General features: G+C 42.6%; 1 protein-coding gene across 1 annotated transcript in view; it reads left to right on the forward strand.

Annotated features, from left to right (window-relative positions):
- The first annotated feature begins 2,205 nt into the window (after positions 1-2,205).
- Positions 2,206-18,045, forward strand: part of KIF11 (kinesin family member 11) — a 62,936-nt gene continuing 47,096 nt past the window's right edge. The window contains exons 1-4 of the mRNA XM_002820977.6: positions 2,206-2,648; positions 15,411-15,543; positions 15,765-15,862; positions 16,306-16,384. Coding sequence (XP_002821023.1) covers positions 2,572-2,648; positions 15,411-15,543; positions 15,765-15,862; positions 16,306-16,384 — 387 coding nt within the window. The 5' untranslated portion in view covers positions 2,206-2,571. The remainder of the gene's footprint in view (positions 2,649-15,410; positions 15,544-15,764; positions 15,863-16,305; positions 16,385-18,045) is intronic.

Genomic DNA, 18,045 nt, shown 5'->3' on the forward strand with positions numbered 1-18,045 from the left:
TCCGTTTGGGATAGGTCCCATTTTGAAATGCCAGCGAGCCACCTAAGAGGAGATATCAATAGACAGCTGGCTACTCAAAATAGAGATGACCAGCAGAAGGAGCTGTAGATGCAGTTATTTCCTTGGGGCGGGGGGCTGGGGTGGGGGGGTGGGGGTGGCGCATGTAGGGGATTAGCAAGTGGAGGAACACAAAAAGGACGTCAGAACTTTCCACTACACCGGGCTATTACTTAATAGACTAACACGACATTTAGGTTCCCATGGGTTGTGTGGGCCAGAAGCGCAGTTCCAGGAACCGACTACAACATAGCGTGGGATACGATGTTTCTCTTCAAATAACCCGATCAATCTTTTATTCTTGAATTCATAGTACCCTCTCTTTTTTCTCTTTTTCTCCTTTTTTCCTTTTTGCTTTTGTTAAATGCCCAGGCACGCCACAATACCAGGCGTTATCAATACCAGCTCACATTTCTTTCCTTATTTGAAAAGAGGACTAACTTTCTAGCTCATTACAGACACCCCTTCCCCTTTCCTCTCCGCTTTCTTTTACGTGCCCACCTTAGCAAAAAAAAATCAAATGTTTAGCCAACCGGATTAGTTTAGATTATACGACCCGACCCCAGCCAATGGGAAAAAGATACAGGGGCGGGACTTGCGTCAAAAATAAAGACTCATGCCCCTTCGTTCAGGTGTGCTCTCATGGCGACTGGCCAAAAAGGCACCCCTCTGCGCAAAAATAAAATTGCTTTGCTAAAAATCCTTTGTTCAAGTGTTCAATTTCCTTAAGATTTTAAAAGTTATTCATAACAATAGGCTCCTGTTTCAGTATTTCCTGGTGCGGCATACCACACCTACAGCGGTCGAGTCACGCCAGGCACTGCCAAGACCCCGAAAAGTTCGCCCGCAGCAGGCCGGAGGTGACCGAGGGCGCGCAGGCCCCAGCGAGCACTGCATGCTGGGATCCGTAGGCCGGGGCGGCGGATGTTTGCGCAGCTTCCTTGAGATGCCACCGCCCGCTGCGCCGCGCAGAAACCGAGAGCGCAGCGCGCCCGCGGCCTGCGTCAGTCGGTCAGTGCAGTCGTTCTAAAATCGAGGCGGACCCTGCTTTCTTGCCTGGAGTCGCTTAGAGATGATGACTAAAGGATAAATTCAGTGTCTTCCAAATGGCATCCAGTGTCCATTTCATCACGATTTGGAACCTGTAGTAGCCTTATCTCTTAACACTTCCTAATTATTATTATTATTTTCTTTTTGAGAAAGGGCATTGCTCTGTCGCCTAGGCTGGAGTAATCCAGCGGCATAATCCCGGCTCACTGCAGCCTCGATCTCCCGTGTTCAGCGATCCTTCTTCCTCAGCCTCCCGAGTAGATGGGACCAGAAGGCACGTACCACCACACCAGGCTATTTTTCCCCCCTATTTTTTGTTGAGACTTGTTGGGACCCTATGTCGCCCAGGCTGGTCTCAAACTCCTGGAACTTAAGCTATCCTCCTACCTCGGCCCGTTAAAGTGTTGGGATTACAGGCGTGAGCCACCGGGCCCCAACATTAATTATTCTTCAAGACTATCCTGGACCGGGCGCGGTGGCTCACGCCTGTAATCCCAGCACTTTGGGAGGCCGAGGCGGGTGGATCATCTGAGGTCAGGAGTTCGAGACCAGCCTGGCCAACATGGTGAAACCACATCTCTACTGAAAATACAAATATTAGCCGGGCGTGGTGGCACGCACCTGTAATCCCAGCTACTCGGGGGCTGAAGCAGCAGAATCGCTTGAACCCGGGAGGCGGAGGTTGCAGTGAGCCGAGATCGCGCCACTGCACTCCAGCCTGGGTGACAAGAGCGAGACTCCGTCTCACAAAAAAAAAAAGACTAGTCTGGCCTCTGCCTCCGGGTTGGCGGCTCGCTTTGGACCTCTCTTCTGTGCTTCTACTGCCCTCTCTTACAATTCTTTAATAATTATAATCATGGCGAGTGCTTACCATATATTCCAATCTATTTACTTCCACAAGCTCATTAATTCTCACCCTAACCCTCTGAGATGGTTACTATTATTTCCTCTCTGCAGCTGAGGGAATTTTGGGCTAGGGACGTTATGTAAGTTGAGCCACACTACGCTAAAAGTTCCACACCAAGTTCTAGCGTCTCGGCTCCGGACTACCAAGTTCCGGAGCAAGCGGACAGACCATCTCTTTACGTTCCCGTAGGCCACGCTCCGGGGGCGGGGCTCCGGTGAGGATACTGCATCCCATGGTCCCTTGCGCGCCAGCGCAGCCATTGGTCCGGCTACTCGGTCCCTTTTTCAAATTGAGGCGCCGAGTCGTTGCTCGGTTTCTGGGGATTCGAGCGGAGACGAGATTAGTGATTTGGCGGCTCCGGCTGGCGCGGGACAAACGCCACGGCCAGAGTACCGAGTAGAGAGCGGGGACGCCGAGCTGCGTGCGTCGGTCCTCCAGGCCACGCCAGCGCCCGAGAGGGACCAGGGAGACTCCGGCTCCTGCCGGCCGCCAAGCCCCTCCGCTGCTCACAGCGCCCAGGTCAGCGGCCGGGCCTTGATTTTTTGGCGGGGACCGTCATGGCGTCGCAGCCAAATTCGTCTGCGAAGAAGAAAGAGGAGAAGGGGAAGAACATCCAGGTGGTGGTGAGATGCAGGTAGGGAGAGGGCTGACAGGATTCCGAGCGCCGGGGCTTCGCTGCTGGGCCCTCTACTGCGCGGTCCAGGGAGAGGGATTTTATTTGCATTTTCTGAGGGTCCCAGTTTCTTGGTTCTCCGCGTTCTGTTCAATAAAAATGACACCCGGTTGCTGTGTGTGTCTGATTTTTAGGAGAAAATAGCATGTTTGATTTGATCACTGTTCCATACTGAAAAGTGCGTTCTTATTTTTAAACTATAGTCAATAAAGATTTAGGTGTCACTTTTATATGCTACTTCATGTAGTTTGTCAGTTTGGAAGTAAGACTGAATACCTGTTTTGCAGATGGTTAAGCACTTACGTTGGTATTATTACCTCTAAAAAGCAATCAATCACTGTTCTCTTTATTCTAGATGCAATATTTTCTGCATCCCTACTAAACAAGTAAACATTTCTGTCCTTAAACATTAAAAATTAAGTTATAAAGTGAGTTTATGTTTTTTAAAAGATCAAGACAAGTTAAGCTAGTGTAAATTTCTGATTGTGCTGCAGTTTTCTCTTTCATTTGCCTGTTTGTTCATAGACCAAATTAAACGGATATTTCGAGATAAGGGGTTGTGGAGGGGTGTTCGGCCCTCCCCTGACTGGTTTCCAAATAACTTCCCAATTTTAAAATGAGCTAGAAACTGCTGCTTAGTTAGAATTGATTTATTCAACTTTTTAGAGGCTCTCCACAGTTTACTAAGTATGTGTGTTTTGTGTGTGTGTTTTTGTGGCTGTTAACAGTTGCTGTTGCAACTTTTCTGTAAACCCCAAAGTATTCTAAAATTAAAAGGTTATTTTTTAGAAAAACTTGTATCAACAAACTTTCTTAGGCTATTGTTTACTCAGACCTGGTAACTTGAATTGTGGATATCGAAGGTGATGACTAGGTTTCTAAACTAGGTGCCAGAGAGGAAATTGGGTGGCAGTCTTAAGTCTAGCCAGTGACACTTACTAGTTGTTGTACTCTGGGGCTTCTGTTAGTAGTTGTTTGAAGATTTTTATTTAAAAATGCAGTGCATATAACAAGTGCAAATTTTAAAATTATTTTGGTTGTTTAATAAAACCAGGCAATATTACCTTTTCCGTATGCGTTTATTTAATTTTTTTTAATGTTAGTTACAAAATACTTCAGACTTACAAAAAATTATTAAGAACAATGTAATAAACATTTGTATATTCATCACCCAGATTAAGAAACAAAACAATCATTGCTGGAGCCGCCCTTTTCCCTCTCCATCCCTTTTCCTCCAGCCACAGTTAACCATTATCTTGAAGTTGATGTTTATGATCCATATACATTTCAAGTCTTGCCTTAGAAGAGATTTACTTTATCACCAATGAATAGTTCTTTGCTTGTGTCTAATATTTACAATAATTTTTGTGTAAAGAGATTTTTTTTTCAGATTAGCCTTTTTTCAAATAGCCTTCCTGGTGCAAGTCTGTTATTAAGCTTTAGTAAATAGGCGACTTATGAGTTGCAAGGTCCTCAGGGGTTGGTAAGCCTTTTCTGTAAAGGGCCCAGAGAAATAAATATTTATTTTATTTAAATACTTTAGGCTTTGTGGATCACATATGGTTTATCATTTTTTTTGAGACAGGGTCTCGCTCTCTTAGGCCGTAGTGCAGTGATGCAATCTCAGCTCACTGCAACCTCCGCCTCCCGGATTCAAGCGATTTTCCCACTTCAGCCTCTCAGATAGCTGGGATTACAGGCGCACACTGCTATGCCTAGCTAATTTTTGTATTTTTAGTAGACATGGGGTTTCACCATGTTGGCCAGGGTGGTCTCGAACCCCTGACCTCAGAGAATCCACCTGCCTTGGCCTCCCAAAGTGCTGGGATTATAGACGTGAGCTACCGTACCCCTCTACATGTGGTTTCTGTCGCATTATTTTCTGATCTTTTTTTTTTTTTAAGAACACTTTAAAACTGTAAAAATCATTCTTAAATCTGGCAGGGCAGGGGCCAGGTTTGACCCACAGATTAAAGTTTACAGATCCCTACATAATGTGCTACTGGTTCTCTTTCTTATGCCCCTCCTACTCCCTCCCCTATTTTTTTCCCAATTTAAAAAGTCGTTTTCAAATACACATAATATAAAATTTAACATCTTAACCACTTTTAAGTGTACAGTTCAGTGATATTAAATACATAATATTCTGCAACCATTACTACCATCCATCTCCATAACTCTTTTCATCATGAAAAACTGAAACTCCATACACATTAAGCAATAACTCCCCATTTCCCTCTCCCATCAACCCCTGACACCTACCATTGGACTGTCTATGATTTTGACTACTCTAAGTACTTCATAAAGTGGAGTCGTAATACAGTATTTATCCTTTTGTGACTTGCTCGTTCCACTTAGGCATAATGTCTTCCAGGTTGGACCATGTTGTAGCAAATGTCAGGGTTTTCTTCCTTTTTAAGGCTGAATAGTATTTGTTATATGTATATACCACATTTTGCTTGTACCTTCATATGTCAATGGACACTTGAGTTACTTCTTTTCTTTTTCTTTTTCTTTTTTTTTTTTTTTTTTTTGAGACCGAGTCTCGCTCTCTTGCCCAGGCTGGAGTGCAGTGGTGCGGTCTTGGCTCACTGCAAGCTCCATCTCCCGGGTTCACGCCATTCTCCTGCCTCAGCCTCCTGAGGAGCTGGGACTACAGGCATCCACCATCTCGCCTGGCTAATTTTTTGTATTTTTAGTAGAGACAGGGTTTCACCATATTAGCCAGGATGGTCTCGATCTCCTGACCTCGTGATCTGCCCACCTTGGCCTCCCTAAGAGCCGGGATTACAGGCGTGCGCCACCGCGCCCGGCCTTGAGTTACTTCTTAATTTTAGCTATTATGAATAACGTTGCTATGAATATGGGTTTTCAATTCGTTTGGGTATTTACCCAGAATTGTAATTGTTGGATCATATGATAATTCTATTTTAAAGTTTTTGAGGAATCAACAAACTATTTTCCACAGTGGCTGGACCATTTTACATTCCCACCAACAGTGCATAAGGGTTCCAATTTCTCCACATTCTCACCAACATTTATTTTCTGTTTTTTTTTTTTCAAGTAGCCATCCATTGAGTGTGAGGTGGTATCTCATTGTAGTTTTGATTTGTATTTCCCTAATGATTAATGATGTTGAGCATCTTTTCATGTGTTTACTGGCCATTTTGTGTATCTTTGGAGAAATGTCTGTTTAAGTCCTTTGCCCATTTTTAAATTGGTTTGCTTTTTTGTTGTTGAGTTTTAGGAATTTTCTATATATTTTGGATATTTTCAGATATATGAACGGCAAAAATTTTTTCCCCATTACTGTGGGTTGCCTTTTTACTCATTGATACCGTGTGGTCTTTTCCTTTCTTTTACTTTTTGGAACCAGCGCATGGCCTCTTTGTTGATTCTGTGTTTGGCCCCAGTGCAGCCTGTTCTGTGCTATGTGTCTGCAGTGCTGAAACCAGGTCTACCCAGCACCATATAGAAGTCCAGGCTGTAGATACCAATGCATGGGTCACATTTGATACCCAAATCTATGTGTTCCTGGATCTCCAAACCAAAGTTTCCAGTATCCGAGAAGTTGAAGTTGTTCTTTCTTGATTCACACTCCTGCATCTTTAGACCTTTCTCCAGGGTTTCTTCTGCTTTGGCTCTTTGTGCAGTGGGTGGCAATCTTTTCATTTCTCCTGATGCCAAAGGATCTGACAATGTATTTGACTTTGGAGAACACAGGGGTCTGGCTTATGAGCTGCTCCAACACCTTGGCTGCTGGGGTCAGTCGTCTCCAGTCTCCTCCATACAGATATTGAGACAGAAAATCGCTCTGTCACCCAGGCTGGAGTGCAGTGGCACAATCTCGGCTCACTGTAACCTCTGCCTGCCAGGTTCAAGCAATTCTTATGCTTCAGCCTCCCAAGTAGCTGGGATTACAGGTGTGTACCACCATGCCTGGCTAATTTTTTGTATTTTTAGTAGAGATGGAGTTTTCCCTTGTTGGCCAGGCTGGTCTTGAACTACTGGCCTCAAGTGATCCACCCATTTTGGCCTCCCAAAGTGCTGGGATTATGAGTGTGAGCCCTCGTCTGGCCAGAGTTCTCTTTTTTTACCTTGATCCTGCACCATGTTGGAAAAAAACCTTATTTTTTTTCCCCCTTAGGTTTTTTTGTTTGTTTGTTTGTTTTTTGAGACGGAATTTTGCTCTCATTGCCTAGGCTGGATGGAGTGCATTGGTGCAATCTTGGCTTACTGCAACCTCTGCCTCCTGGGTTCAAGCGATTTTCCTGCCTCAGCCTCCCAAGTAGCTGGGATTACAGGCATGCGCCACCATGCCTGGCTAATTTTGTATTTTTAGTAGAGATGGGGTTTCACCATGTTGGTCAGGCTGGTCTTCAACTCCTGATCTCAGGTGATCTGCCCACCCTGGCCTCCCAAAGTGCTGGGATTACAGGCGTGAGCCCATGCCTGGGCTATTTTTCCCCCCCTTTAAATATAGTATCTTGCTTTATTGCTCAGACTGGTTGTGAACTCCTGGGCTCAAGTAGTCCTTCTACCTCAGCCTTGCAGGTAGCTGGGATCACAGGGATGCTGTCTTTTGATACACAAACATTTTAAATTTTTATGAAGTCCAGTTTGTCTTTTTGTTTTTGTTCCCTGTATCTTTGGTGTTATATCCAAGAAATCATTGCCAAATCCATTGTTGGGAAGCTTTTGCCTTATGTTTTCTTCTAAGAGTTTTATAGCTTTAGGTCTTACATACATTTTTGATCCATTTTGAGTTAATTTTTGTATATTGTGTTAGATAAGGGTCCAACCTCATCCTTTTGCATATGGATATTTAGTTTCCCAGCACCATTTGTTGAAAAGATTGTCTTTTTCTGATTGAATGGTCTTGGCAACCTTATTAAAAATCATTTGCCCATATATAAGAGGGCTTATTTCTAAGTGCTATTCTGTTCCATTGGTCTATAAGTCTGTCTTTATGTCAGTACCACATGGTTTTGATTATTGCAGCTTTGTAGTAAGTTTTGAAATCAGGAAGTGTGAATCCTCCAGCTTTGTTCTTTTTCAAGATTGTTTTGGCTATCTGGACTCCCTTGGGATTCCATATGAATTTGAGGATGGATTTTTCTATTTGTGTGAAACACGTCATTGGGATTTTAATAGGGATTACATTGAATCTATAGATCACTTTGGGTAGTATTGGCATCTTAACAATATTAAGTCTTTCAGTTCATGAACAAGGGATGTGTTTCCATTTATTTATGCACCTTAATTTCTGTCAGCAGTTTTTTTTTTTTTGAGACGGAGTTTTGCTCTTGTTGTCCAGGCTGGAGTGCAGTGGCGCAATCTTGGCTCATTGCAACCTCCACCTCCTGAGTTCAAGTGATTCTCCTGCCTCGGCCTCCCGAGTAGCTGGGATTACAGGTATGCGGCACCACGACCAGCTAATTTTTGTATTTTTACTAGAGACAAGGTTTCACCATGTTGGTCAGGCTGGTCACGAACTCTTGACCTCAGGTGATCCACCCGCCTTGGCCTCCCAAACTGCTGGGATTATAGGCATGAGCCACTGCGCCTGGCCTCAGCAGTGTTTTATAGTTTTCATTTTATAAGTCTTTCACCTCCTTGGTTAAATTAATTATTAATATTTTATTCTTTTTGATGCTATTTTAAATTGAGTTGTTTTTGTAATTTCCTTTTTAGATTGTTCATTCTTAGTGTATAAAAATGTAACTGGAAGCTGGGTGCAGTGGCTGTCACCTGTTATCACAGCACTTTGGGAGGCAAGGTGGGCGGATCACGAGATCAGGAGTTCGAGACAAGCCTGGCCAACATAGTGAGACCCTGTCTCTACTAAAAATACAAAAATTAGCCAGGCATGGTGGCGCACGCCTGTAGTCCCAGCTACTTAGGAGGCTGAGGCAGGAGAATTGCTTGAACCCGGAAGGTGGAGGTTGTGGTGAGCCAAGCCACCACAGGCTGGAGGTGTACTCCAGCCTGGGCAACAGAGTGAGACTCTGTCTCAAAAAAAAAGAAAAAAAAAAAAGAAACGTTGCTGGATTTTGCATGTTGACTTTGTATCCAGCTACTTTGCTGAATTCATTTATTAGTTCTAAGTTTTTTTGTGTGTGTGTGGAATTTTAGGGTTTTCTTTTTTTTTTTTTTTTGAGATGGAGTCTTGCTCTGTTGCCAGGCTGGAGTGCAGTGGTGTGATCTCGGCTCACTGCAACCTCTACCTCCCAGGTTCAAGCGATTCTCCTGCCTCAGCCTCCCGAGTAGCTGGGACTACAGGCGCACGCTACGACACCCAGCTAATTTTTGTATTTTTAGTAGAGACGGGGTTTCCCCATGTTGGCCAGGATGGTCTCGATCTCTTGACCTCGTGATCCACCCGTCTCGGCCTCCCAAAGTTCTGGGATTACAGCCGTGAACCACTGTGCCCGGCTTTTTTTTTTTAAATTAACTATTGAACCTTAGTTTATTATTATTATTATTATTTTTATTTTTATTTATTTATTTATTTATTTATTTTTTTTTTTTGAGACGAAATCTCGGTCTATTGCCCAGGCGGGAGTGCAGTGGTGTGATCTCGGCTCACTGCAATCTCTGCCTCCCGGGTTCAAGCAATTCTGTGCCTCATCCTCTGGAGTAGCTGGGGTTATAGGCACCCGCCACCACGCCAGGCCAGTTTTTGTATTTTTAGTAGAGATGGGGTTTCACCATGTTGGTCAGGCTGGTCTTGAACTCCTGACCTCGTGATCCTCCCGCTTCGGCCTCCCGAAGTGTTGGGATTACAGGCGTGAGCCACCGCACTCGGCCTTATTTTTATTATTTTTTTCATCAACTTTTAAGTTCTGGAGTACATGTGCAGGATGTGCAGGTTTATCACATAGGTAAACCTGTGCCATCATAGTTTGCTGCACAGATCAACCCATCACCTAGCTGTTAAGCCCGATATCCACTAGCTATTCTTCTCGATGCTCTAGCTCCTTTTGCCCCGATGAATTTTACGGTTTTCTTTCTTTTCTTTTTTCTTTTGAGACGGAGTCTTCCTCTGCTGCACAGGCTGGAGTGCAGTGGCGCGATCTTGGCTCATTGCAACCTCTGCCTCCTGGGTTCAAGCGATTCTCCTGCCTCAGCCTCCCGAGTAGCTGGGACTACAGGCATGCGCTCATGCCTAGCTAAGTTTTTGTAGTTTTAGTAGAGACGGGGTTTCACTATGTTGGCAAGGCTGGTCTCAAACTCCTGACCTCAAATCCCCTTGGGTTCCCGAAGTACTGGGATTATAGGTGTGAGCCACCATGCCCGGCCAGGTTTTCTATATAAAAGATCATATAATCTGCAGACAGATAATTTTACTTTTTCCTTTTCTTTCTTTTTTTCTTTTTTTGAGATGGAGTCTCGCTCTGTCACCCAGGCTGGAGTGCAGTGGCGCCATCTCGGCTCACTGTTACCTCTGCCTCCTGGGTTCAAGCAGTTCTCTGCCTCAGCCTCCCAAGTAGCTGGGATTACATGCACATGCCACCACGCCCAGCTAATTTTTGTATTTTTAGTAGAGATGGGAGTTCATCATCTTGGCCAGGCTGGTCTTGAACTCCTGACCTCGTGATCCATCCACCTTGGCCTCCCAAAGTGCTGGGATTACAGGCATGAGCCACCGCTCTCAGCCCTCAACCTTTACCTTTTCAATTTGGATGCCTTTTATTTTTCTTTTTTCTTTTTCTTTCTTTTTTTTTTTCTTTTTCTTTTTTTTTTTTTTTTTTTTGAGATGGAGGCTCACTCTGGTGCGATCTCTGCTCACTGCAACCTCCGCCTCCTGGGTTCAAACGATTCTCCTGCCTCAGCCTTCCGAGTAGCTGATACTACAGGCATGTGCCACCATAACTGGCTAATTTTTTTTTTTTTTTTTTATGTATTTTTAGCAGAGATGGGGTTTCGCTGTTTTAGCCAGGCTGGTCTTGATCTCCTGATCTCGCGATCTGCCTGCCTCAGCCTCCCAAAGTGCTGGGATTACAGGCGTGAGCCACCATGCCCGGCCCTTATTTTTCTTTCTTGCCTAATTGCTCTAGCTAGAACTTACAGTATTATGTCGAATGGAAGTGGCGAAAGTGGGCATTGGGCATCCTTGTCTTGCTCCTGTTCTTTTATTTATTAGTTTGAGATCCTCCTGCCTCAGTTTCCTGAGTAGCTGGGACTACTCAGAGATGGGGTCTCGCTGTGTTTCCCATGCTGATCCTGAACTCCTGGCTTCAAGTGATCCTCTCCTCTTAGTGCTCCATAGTGCTGTGATTACAGGCGTGAGCCACTGTGCTGGCCCTGTTCTTGTTTTTAGAGGAACATTCTTCAGTCTTTGACCATCAATTATGTTTGCTGTGGGTTTTTCATATGTTGCTTTTATTTTGTTGAGGTAGTTTCACTCTATTCCTAGTTTGTTGAGCATTTTTATGACTAATGGATTTTGAGTTTTGTCACATGCTTTTCCTGCATCGATTGACATGATCCTTTGGTTTCCTTCATTCTGTTAATTTGGTATATTACATTGATCAATTTTTACATGTTGAACCATCCCTGTATTCCAGGAATAAATCCCACTTGGTCATGGTGTATAATTCTTGTGCTGCTCAGTTCAATGTGTTGGTATTTTGTTGAGGATTTTTTTTATCAGTGTTCATAAGGGATGGTGATCTGTAGTTTTCTTGTAGTTGCCTTTATCTGGCTTTGGTATCAGGGTAATGCTTGCCTCACAAAATGAGTTGGGAGGTGTTCTCTCCTTTACTAGATTTTTTTCTGGGAAAAGATTGAGAAGAACTGGTATTAGATCTTCTTGAAATGTTTTGTATAATTCACCTGTGAAACTATCAGATCTAGGGCTTTTCTTTGTCAGGAGATTTTTGGTTAGTGAGTCCACCTCTTTACTGGTTATAGCTCCATTCAGAATTTCCATTTCTTTGTGATTTAGTCTTTGTAGGTATTGTGTTTCTAGGAATTTGTTCAGCTGGGTTATCCGATTTGTTGGCATACAATTGTTGAAAATACTCTTTCAACAATAAGAGAGAAGATACAAATAACTAGTTCTTCTGTTTCCAGTTCCTTAAGTTGTAAAGTTAGGGTATTGATACGAGATCTTTCTTGCTTTTTAATGTAAGCATTCATAGCTATAAATTTCCCCCTTAGCACTGCTTTTGCTGTGTCCCGTAAGTTTTGGTATGTTGTATTTTCATTTTCATTAATCTCTAAAATTTTCTGTGATGTCTTTGAACCCTGGTTACTTAAACACACACACGTGTGTGTGTGTGTGTGTGTGTGTGTGTGTGTGGTTTTTTGTTTGTTTTGAGACTGAGTTTCGCTCTTGTTGCCCAGGCTGGAGTGCAGTGGCGCAATCTCGGCTCAGTGCAACCTCCGCCTCCCGGTTCAAGCGATTCTCATGTCTCAGCCTCCGGAGTAGCTGGGATTACAGGCGCGTGCCACCACGCCTGGCTAATTTCACACACACATTTAAAAAATACATCTACCTGCTTTTACTTCAGAATCTTTGCAATTTCTGTTCTCTCTGCCTGAAAAATTTTTCCATCAAAATACCTACAGGGCCTGGCTCCCTTGCTTTTTAGGTTCTGCTTAAATATCACCTGCATAGAAGCATTCCCTAACTACCCTAAAATAGCAACCAGCTATCTTCCCCTCTCAGCACTTCCTGTCCCCCTTAAACTGCTTTCTTTTCTTTTTCTTTTTTTTTTTTTTTTTTGAGACAGAGTCTTGCTCTGTTGCCCAGGCCTGGAGTGCAGTGGCGCATTCTTGGCTCACTGCAACCTCTGCTTCAGCCTCCCAAGTAGCTGGGACTGTAGGTGGCTGCCACCATGCCTGACTAATTTTTTTTTTTTTTTTTTTGAGATGGAGTCTCACTCTTTCGCCCAGGCTGGAGTGTAGTGGCACAGTCTCGGCTCGCTGCAACCTCGTCTCCCAGGTTCAAGTGATTTCTGGCTAATTTTTGTATTTTTAGTAGAGATGAGGTTTCACCATATTGGCGAGGGTTAGTTTCGAACTTCTGACCTCAAGTGATCTGCCCACCTTGGCCTCCCAAAGTGCTAGGATTACAGGTGTGAGCCACTGTGCCCAGCCTAATTTTTGTATTTTTAATAGAGATGGGTTTTTACCATGTTGGCCAGGCTGATCTCAAACTCCTGACCTCAAGTGATTCACCCACCTCAGCCTCCCAAAGTGCTGAGATTACGGGCATGAGCCACTGTGCCTGGCCTGCTTTATTTTCATTTCTAATTTATCAGCATCTAATATATTTATTCATTTGATAGTCATCTCTTCCTTCCTTTAACTAAATTAAAAGCTCCCTGAGCACAGGATTTTGGTGTTTTTTTCTTTCCTTTAACTTTGTATTGTTCATTGCTATATCTCCAGTGTCTAGAAAATTACATATCACATAGTAAGTACTTGATGAATATTTGTGGAATGAGTTAATTTAGCACCTCTCCTCAGGATAGGACTTAGGTTTTTTTAATCCTCAATCTCCCTTCCCTCACCATTTTGATTGTTTGAATTTTTATATAACTATAGTGAAGCCAACAAACTGATGGATTTGTTAGTGTGAGCAGCCGAAACTTTGCAATTTCTAATAAGTTAGAGAAGTCTCGGTAGGAAACTAATGACTTGGCAGTACTCTTTCTTAGAGTACAGATAGTCCCTAAAGCTTCTCTGAGAATTTTGATAACTTTTAGGAATGTGTGATCTGTATGAATTTCCTATCACTCAGTCCTGACAATGTGAATGGTATACATTTGGTAACTTAATTTTATATGTCCAGGCAAGATACTAGTTTAGGGGATGCCAAAAATAATAGACTAATTGGAAAAGCTTTAGCCACATGAGAGCAATTCATTCCACTTGATGCTCTTGGCCTACCTCAGTATAAGTTGGTTCTGCCTTAGTTTTGTTGAAGTTTTAATAATACTGTACATTCATGTCGGTTATATGCATTGTGTAGGTTTTAGTATAGTTGGCAAATGAAAGCATTACCAGATACTACCTGGGAGTTAAGTTTCCTAGGATCACAGATTTGGTCTTCTGATCACTCAGAAGTATACTCAGAGTGGGCTGTGCCAGGGGAAGTTGAGGTATCCTTCTTAAATAAGTAGCAACTTGATTTATCTAGTGATAAGGGGAAAATAATTTCCTGTTTGGCACTTTCTCCAAAATATATGGTACTCAATGGGAAAAATGAACTCAGGTCAAGATTATGTCTCTCCCTTTGGCCCAGACATGTATTAAGTATATAATTATCTTATGGATGCTACTCTGTGGACTGTGATTATTTTTAGTTTTCCCATAATTCCTCTTAGGATGACATTTATTAGGCAATGTAGTTTAACAGATATTTGAGAACCTACTGTGTGCTGAGCATAGTAGTTGTTGCTGGGGAAACAGTAAACTAGACAGGATTTCTTAATCTAGTAATCTGAGGTTTAGTGGGTAACACATTAAAAAAAAGATGATAAGAGAGGTGATGTTTAGGAAGGGTGTATAAAGGGTGCTGTAGGAATATATAGCAGACATTTAATGTGGTCTTGGTTGGAGCAGGTTGGGGAGGCACGTAGGATGGAAAGGACTTCCTGAGGAAATAATCATTTCAACTAAATACCTACTCAGGCATTTCCATAGAATGAGGACTCTTGATCCAGTTGGCAGTGTAGACCTTCTGTGTCTATTCACTCATTTAAAAATGGGGCTAATAATATTACCAACCTCACAGTGTTGTGTGGACAAACTGAGCACAATGCAAAGCACTTGAAACAATAAGTACCTGGCACATAGTAAGTACTCAACTTATTAGTCATTATTTTTATGTACTTTTATTTTGTGCCAGGTATCTACTGGCAGATTAGTATTTTGAACACAAATTTGACATGTTTTTTCTACTACATCATAACCTAATTTGATCAGATTTTTTTTTTTTTTTTTTTTTTTTGAGATGGAGTTTTGCTCTTGTTGCCCAGGCTGGAGTGCAATGGCGCACTCTTGGCTCACCGCAACCTCTGCCTCCCAGGTTCAAGCAATTCTGCCTCAGCCTCCCGAGTAGCTGGGATTACAGGCATGTGCCACCATGCCCAGCTAATTTTGTATTTTTAATAGAGACTGAGTTACTCCATGTTGGTCAGGCAGGTCTCGAACTCCCGACCTCAGGTGATCCGCCTGCCGCAGCCTCCCAAAGTGCTGGGATTAGAGGTGTGAGCCACTGCGCCCAGCCTTGATGAGATTTTAAGAATAGGAGAAATGGAATTCTGAAAAATAAGTTTGGCATTTTTACAAGTTAAAACCTGTTAGTGGCTGGGCACAGTGTCTCACATCTGTAATACTAGCACCTTGGGAAGCTGAGGTGGGATGATCACTTGAGCCCAGAAGTTTGAGACCAGCCTGTGCAACACAGCGAGACCCTATCTCTACCGTCAAAACAAAACAATTCTATTAGTATCTACTCTAAGAAGCTGCCAGAATTGTAATGTCTTAACATATCTTTGAACATTTAAAAAATTATATTCGTGAAACTTGAGACACTTATAATTTTACTGTCTGCTTTAGCAGTATCATTTAGTCCTGATTTAATCTCCATCACCAACAATGTGGTCAGAACTTCGCATTTTTCTTGACAAATGTAGTTAGTGAAAATGTCATTGATAACCTGAGAACTAAGAGCTCTTGAATGACTTTGTGTATTTCTTTTTATAGACCATTTAATTTGGCAGAGCGGAAAGCTAGCGCCCATTCAATAGTAGAATGTGATCCTGTACGAAAAGAAGTTAGTGTACGAACTGGAGGATTGGCTGACAAGAGCTCAAGGAAGACATATACTTTTGATATGGTAACATATGGTACAATTTCTTGATTATCCACTAATTAAAATAATTTTAATATACATATTTTACCTGGAAAATTGTGTATACTTAGAAATTTCAGTTGTCTCTGAATTGTCAGATGGCTGCTAATGGGCTGAATTATGAATTAGTTAACATATGAACAACAAAATTATTAAAATGAGTAATTTTGAGGTTGATTTTTTTTTTTAATTCTTTTTTTCATTAGGTGTTTGGAGCATCTACTAAACAGATTGATGTTTACCGAAGTGTTGTTTGTCCAATTCTGGATGAAGTTATTATGGGCTATAATTGCACTATCTTTGCGTAAGTAAAAGGGTGTTTTTTCAGATTTATGAAAAAGCTTAAATGCTTGTGTTTTTTGTTGTTGTTTGTTTGTTTTTTGAGATGGAGTTTCACTCTTGTTGCCCAGGCTGGAGTGCAATGGCGCGATCTCAGCTCACTGCAACCTCTGCCTCCTGGGTTCAAGCAATTCTCCTATTTCAGCCTCCCAAGTAGCTGGGATTACAGGTGCCTGCCACCATGCCTGGCTAATTTTTGTATTTTTAGTAGAGACATGGTTTCACCGTGTTGGCCAGGCTGGTCTCGAATTCCTGACCTCAGGTGATCCGCCCACCTCGGCCTCCCAAAGTGTTGGGATTATAGGTGTGAGCCACTGCGCCTGGCCTGTTTTTCGTTTTTTTAGTCTATCACTAAGAGTCATATGGGTACGTGTTTCTTTTTGATTTAACACTTGTTCATCTTTACAGGTATGGCCAAACTGGCACTGGAAAAACTTTTACAATGGAAGGTGAAAGGTCACCTAATGAAGAGTATACCTGGGAAGAGGTATTTATTGTTTATAACATATTTTTATCTCTAATGTGGCTGAAATTTAACTGTATAAAACTTGTTTGAGGGCCTCTGTCTTGAAATAGAGAAGATCAGAGTACCTATGTCAAAATGAACTTAGGATAAACCACTACTACAGTAAAATTAAACTGCATGGTATGACTCCTGCTTAAGAAACAGCCTCAGTGGAAGAGGAAGGACCAATATATATGGCACAGTTATATGATAAAAGAGGGGTCTATTTATGACAGAATGGTTGGAGCAGAATATTGTAGAAAAGTTGGAATATGAGTGAGGCTTGAAGGCACAGAGGGCTTTGTACTGAAGGAATGGGTCTCAGAAAGTTAGCATGGCCAGGGGAAGTATATTACTTTATTCATGATGATCTTAAGTGTTCAAGAAATTAAGATGAATGTATTGTTTAATATTGCAGAAAGCATATACTATGTTTTACAAAGATTTCCATGAATTTAAGTGAGTTTAATAACTAAGGGAGAGAACCAATACTGGAAGAAAGTTGAAAGAAGAGCAAAGACAAGCTGAACTAGAGCTGAAGTGTTAAAACTTTTTAAAAAAAATTTAGTTTTAAATTTAGTAATGTGTTTAAATTTAAATGAGTTTAATAATTAGATAATTGGCTGGGCGCGGTGGCTCATGCCTGTAATCCTAGCACTTTGGGAGGCCGAGGCGGGCAGATCACCTGAGGTCAGCAGTTGGAGACCAGCCTGGCCAACATGGTGAAACCCGGTCTCTACTAAAAATACAAAAATTAGCTGGGTGTGGTGGCACATACCTGTAATCCCAGCTACCCAAGAGGCTGAGGCAGGAGATTCACTGGAACCCGGGAGGCAGATGCTGCAGTGAGCTGAGGTGGTGCCACTGCACTCCAGCCTGGGCAACAGAAGGAGACTCTGTCTCAAAAAAACCAAAAAAAACCAAAAAACTAGTTAATTTAGAAAAAAAAAAAGAAATTTTTTTTGTTTTTTTAATTTTAAAGTGATGGGGTCCCACTGTGTTCCCCAGGCCAGTCTTGAACTCTTGGGCTTCAGGAGTCCTCCTACCTCAGCCTCCTGAGTAGCTGGGATTAGAGGCACATACTACCTTGCCCAGCTAATTTTCCAAATTACTGACAGTTTGGTAGAACCTTTTTTTCTAGTGTTTACATAATTGAGTCATTAACTTACTTTACATATATGGATAATAAAGTTATAAAATTGTAACCATAGGAGATACGGAATAGGCTTAAAGCATAGTTTCGTTGGGCAGAATTATTGAACTTGGCTTTTTTTTTTTTTTTTTTGAGACGGAGTCTCACTCTGTTGCCCAGGCTGGAGTACAATGGCTCGATCTCGGCTCACTGCAACCTCCACCTCCTGGGTTCAAGTGATTCTCCTGCGTCAGCCTCCTGAGTAGCTGGGACTACAGGTGCACGCCACCAAGCCCGGCTAATTTTTGTATTTTTAGTAGAGATGGGGTTTCACCATGTTGGCCGGGATGGTCTTGATCTCCTGACCTCGTGATCCACCTGCCTTGGCCTCCGAAAGTGCTGGGATTATAGGGGTGAGCCACCGTGCCCGGGTGAACTTGGCTTTTTAAGTAGATAGGTTCCATTGGTTTCTATGTAATGCTCAGGGATGAAGATGGCTAAGAAGTGTGAC

The sequence above is a fragment of the Pongo abelii genome, chromosome 8 (genome assembly GCF_028885655.2).
Source record: "Pongo abelii isolate AG06213 chromosome 8, NHGRI_mPonAbe1-v2.0_pri, whole genome shotgun sequence".
Lineage (NCBI taxonomy): Eukaryota > Metazoa > Chordata > Mammalia > Primates > Hominidae > Pongo > Pongo abelii.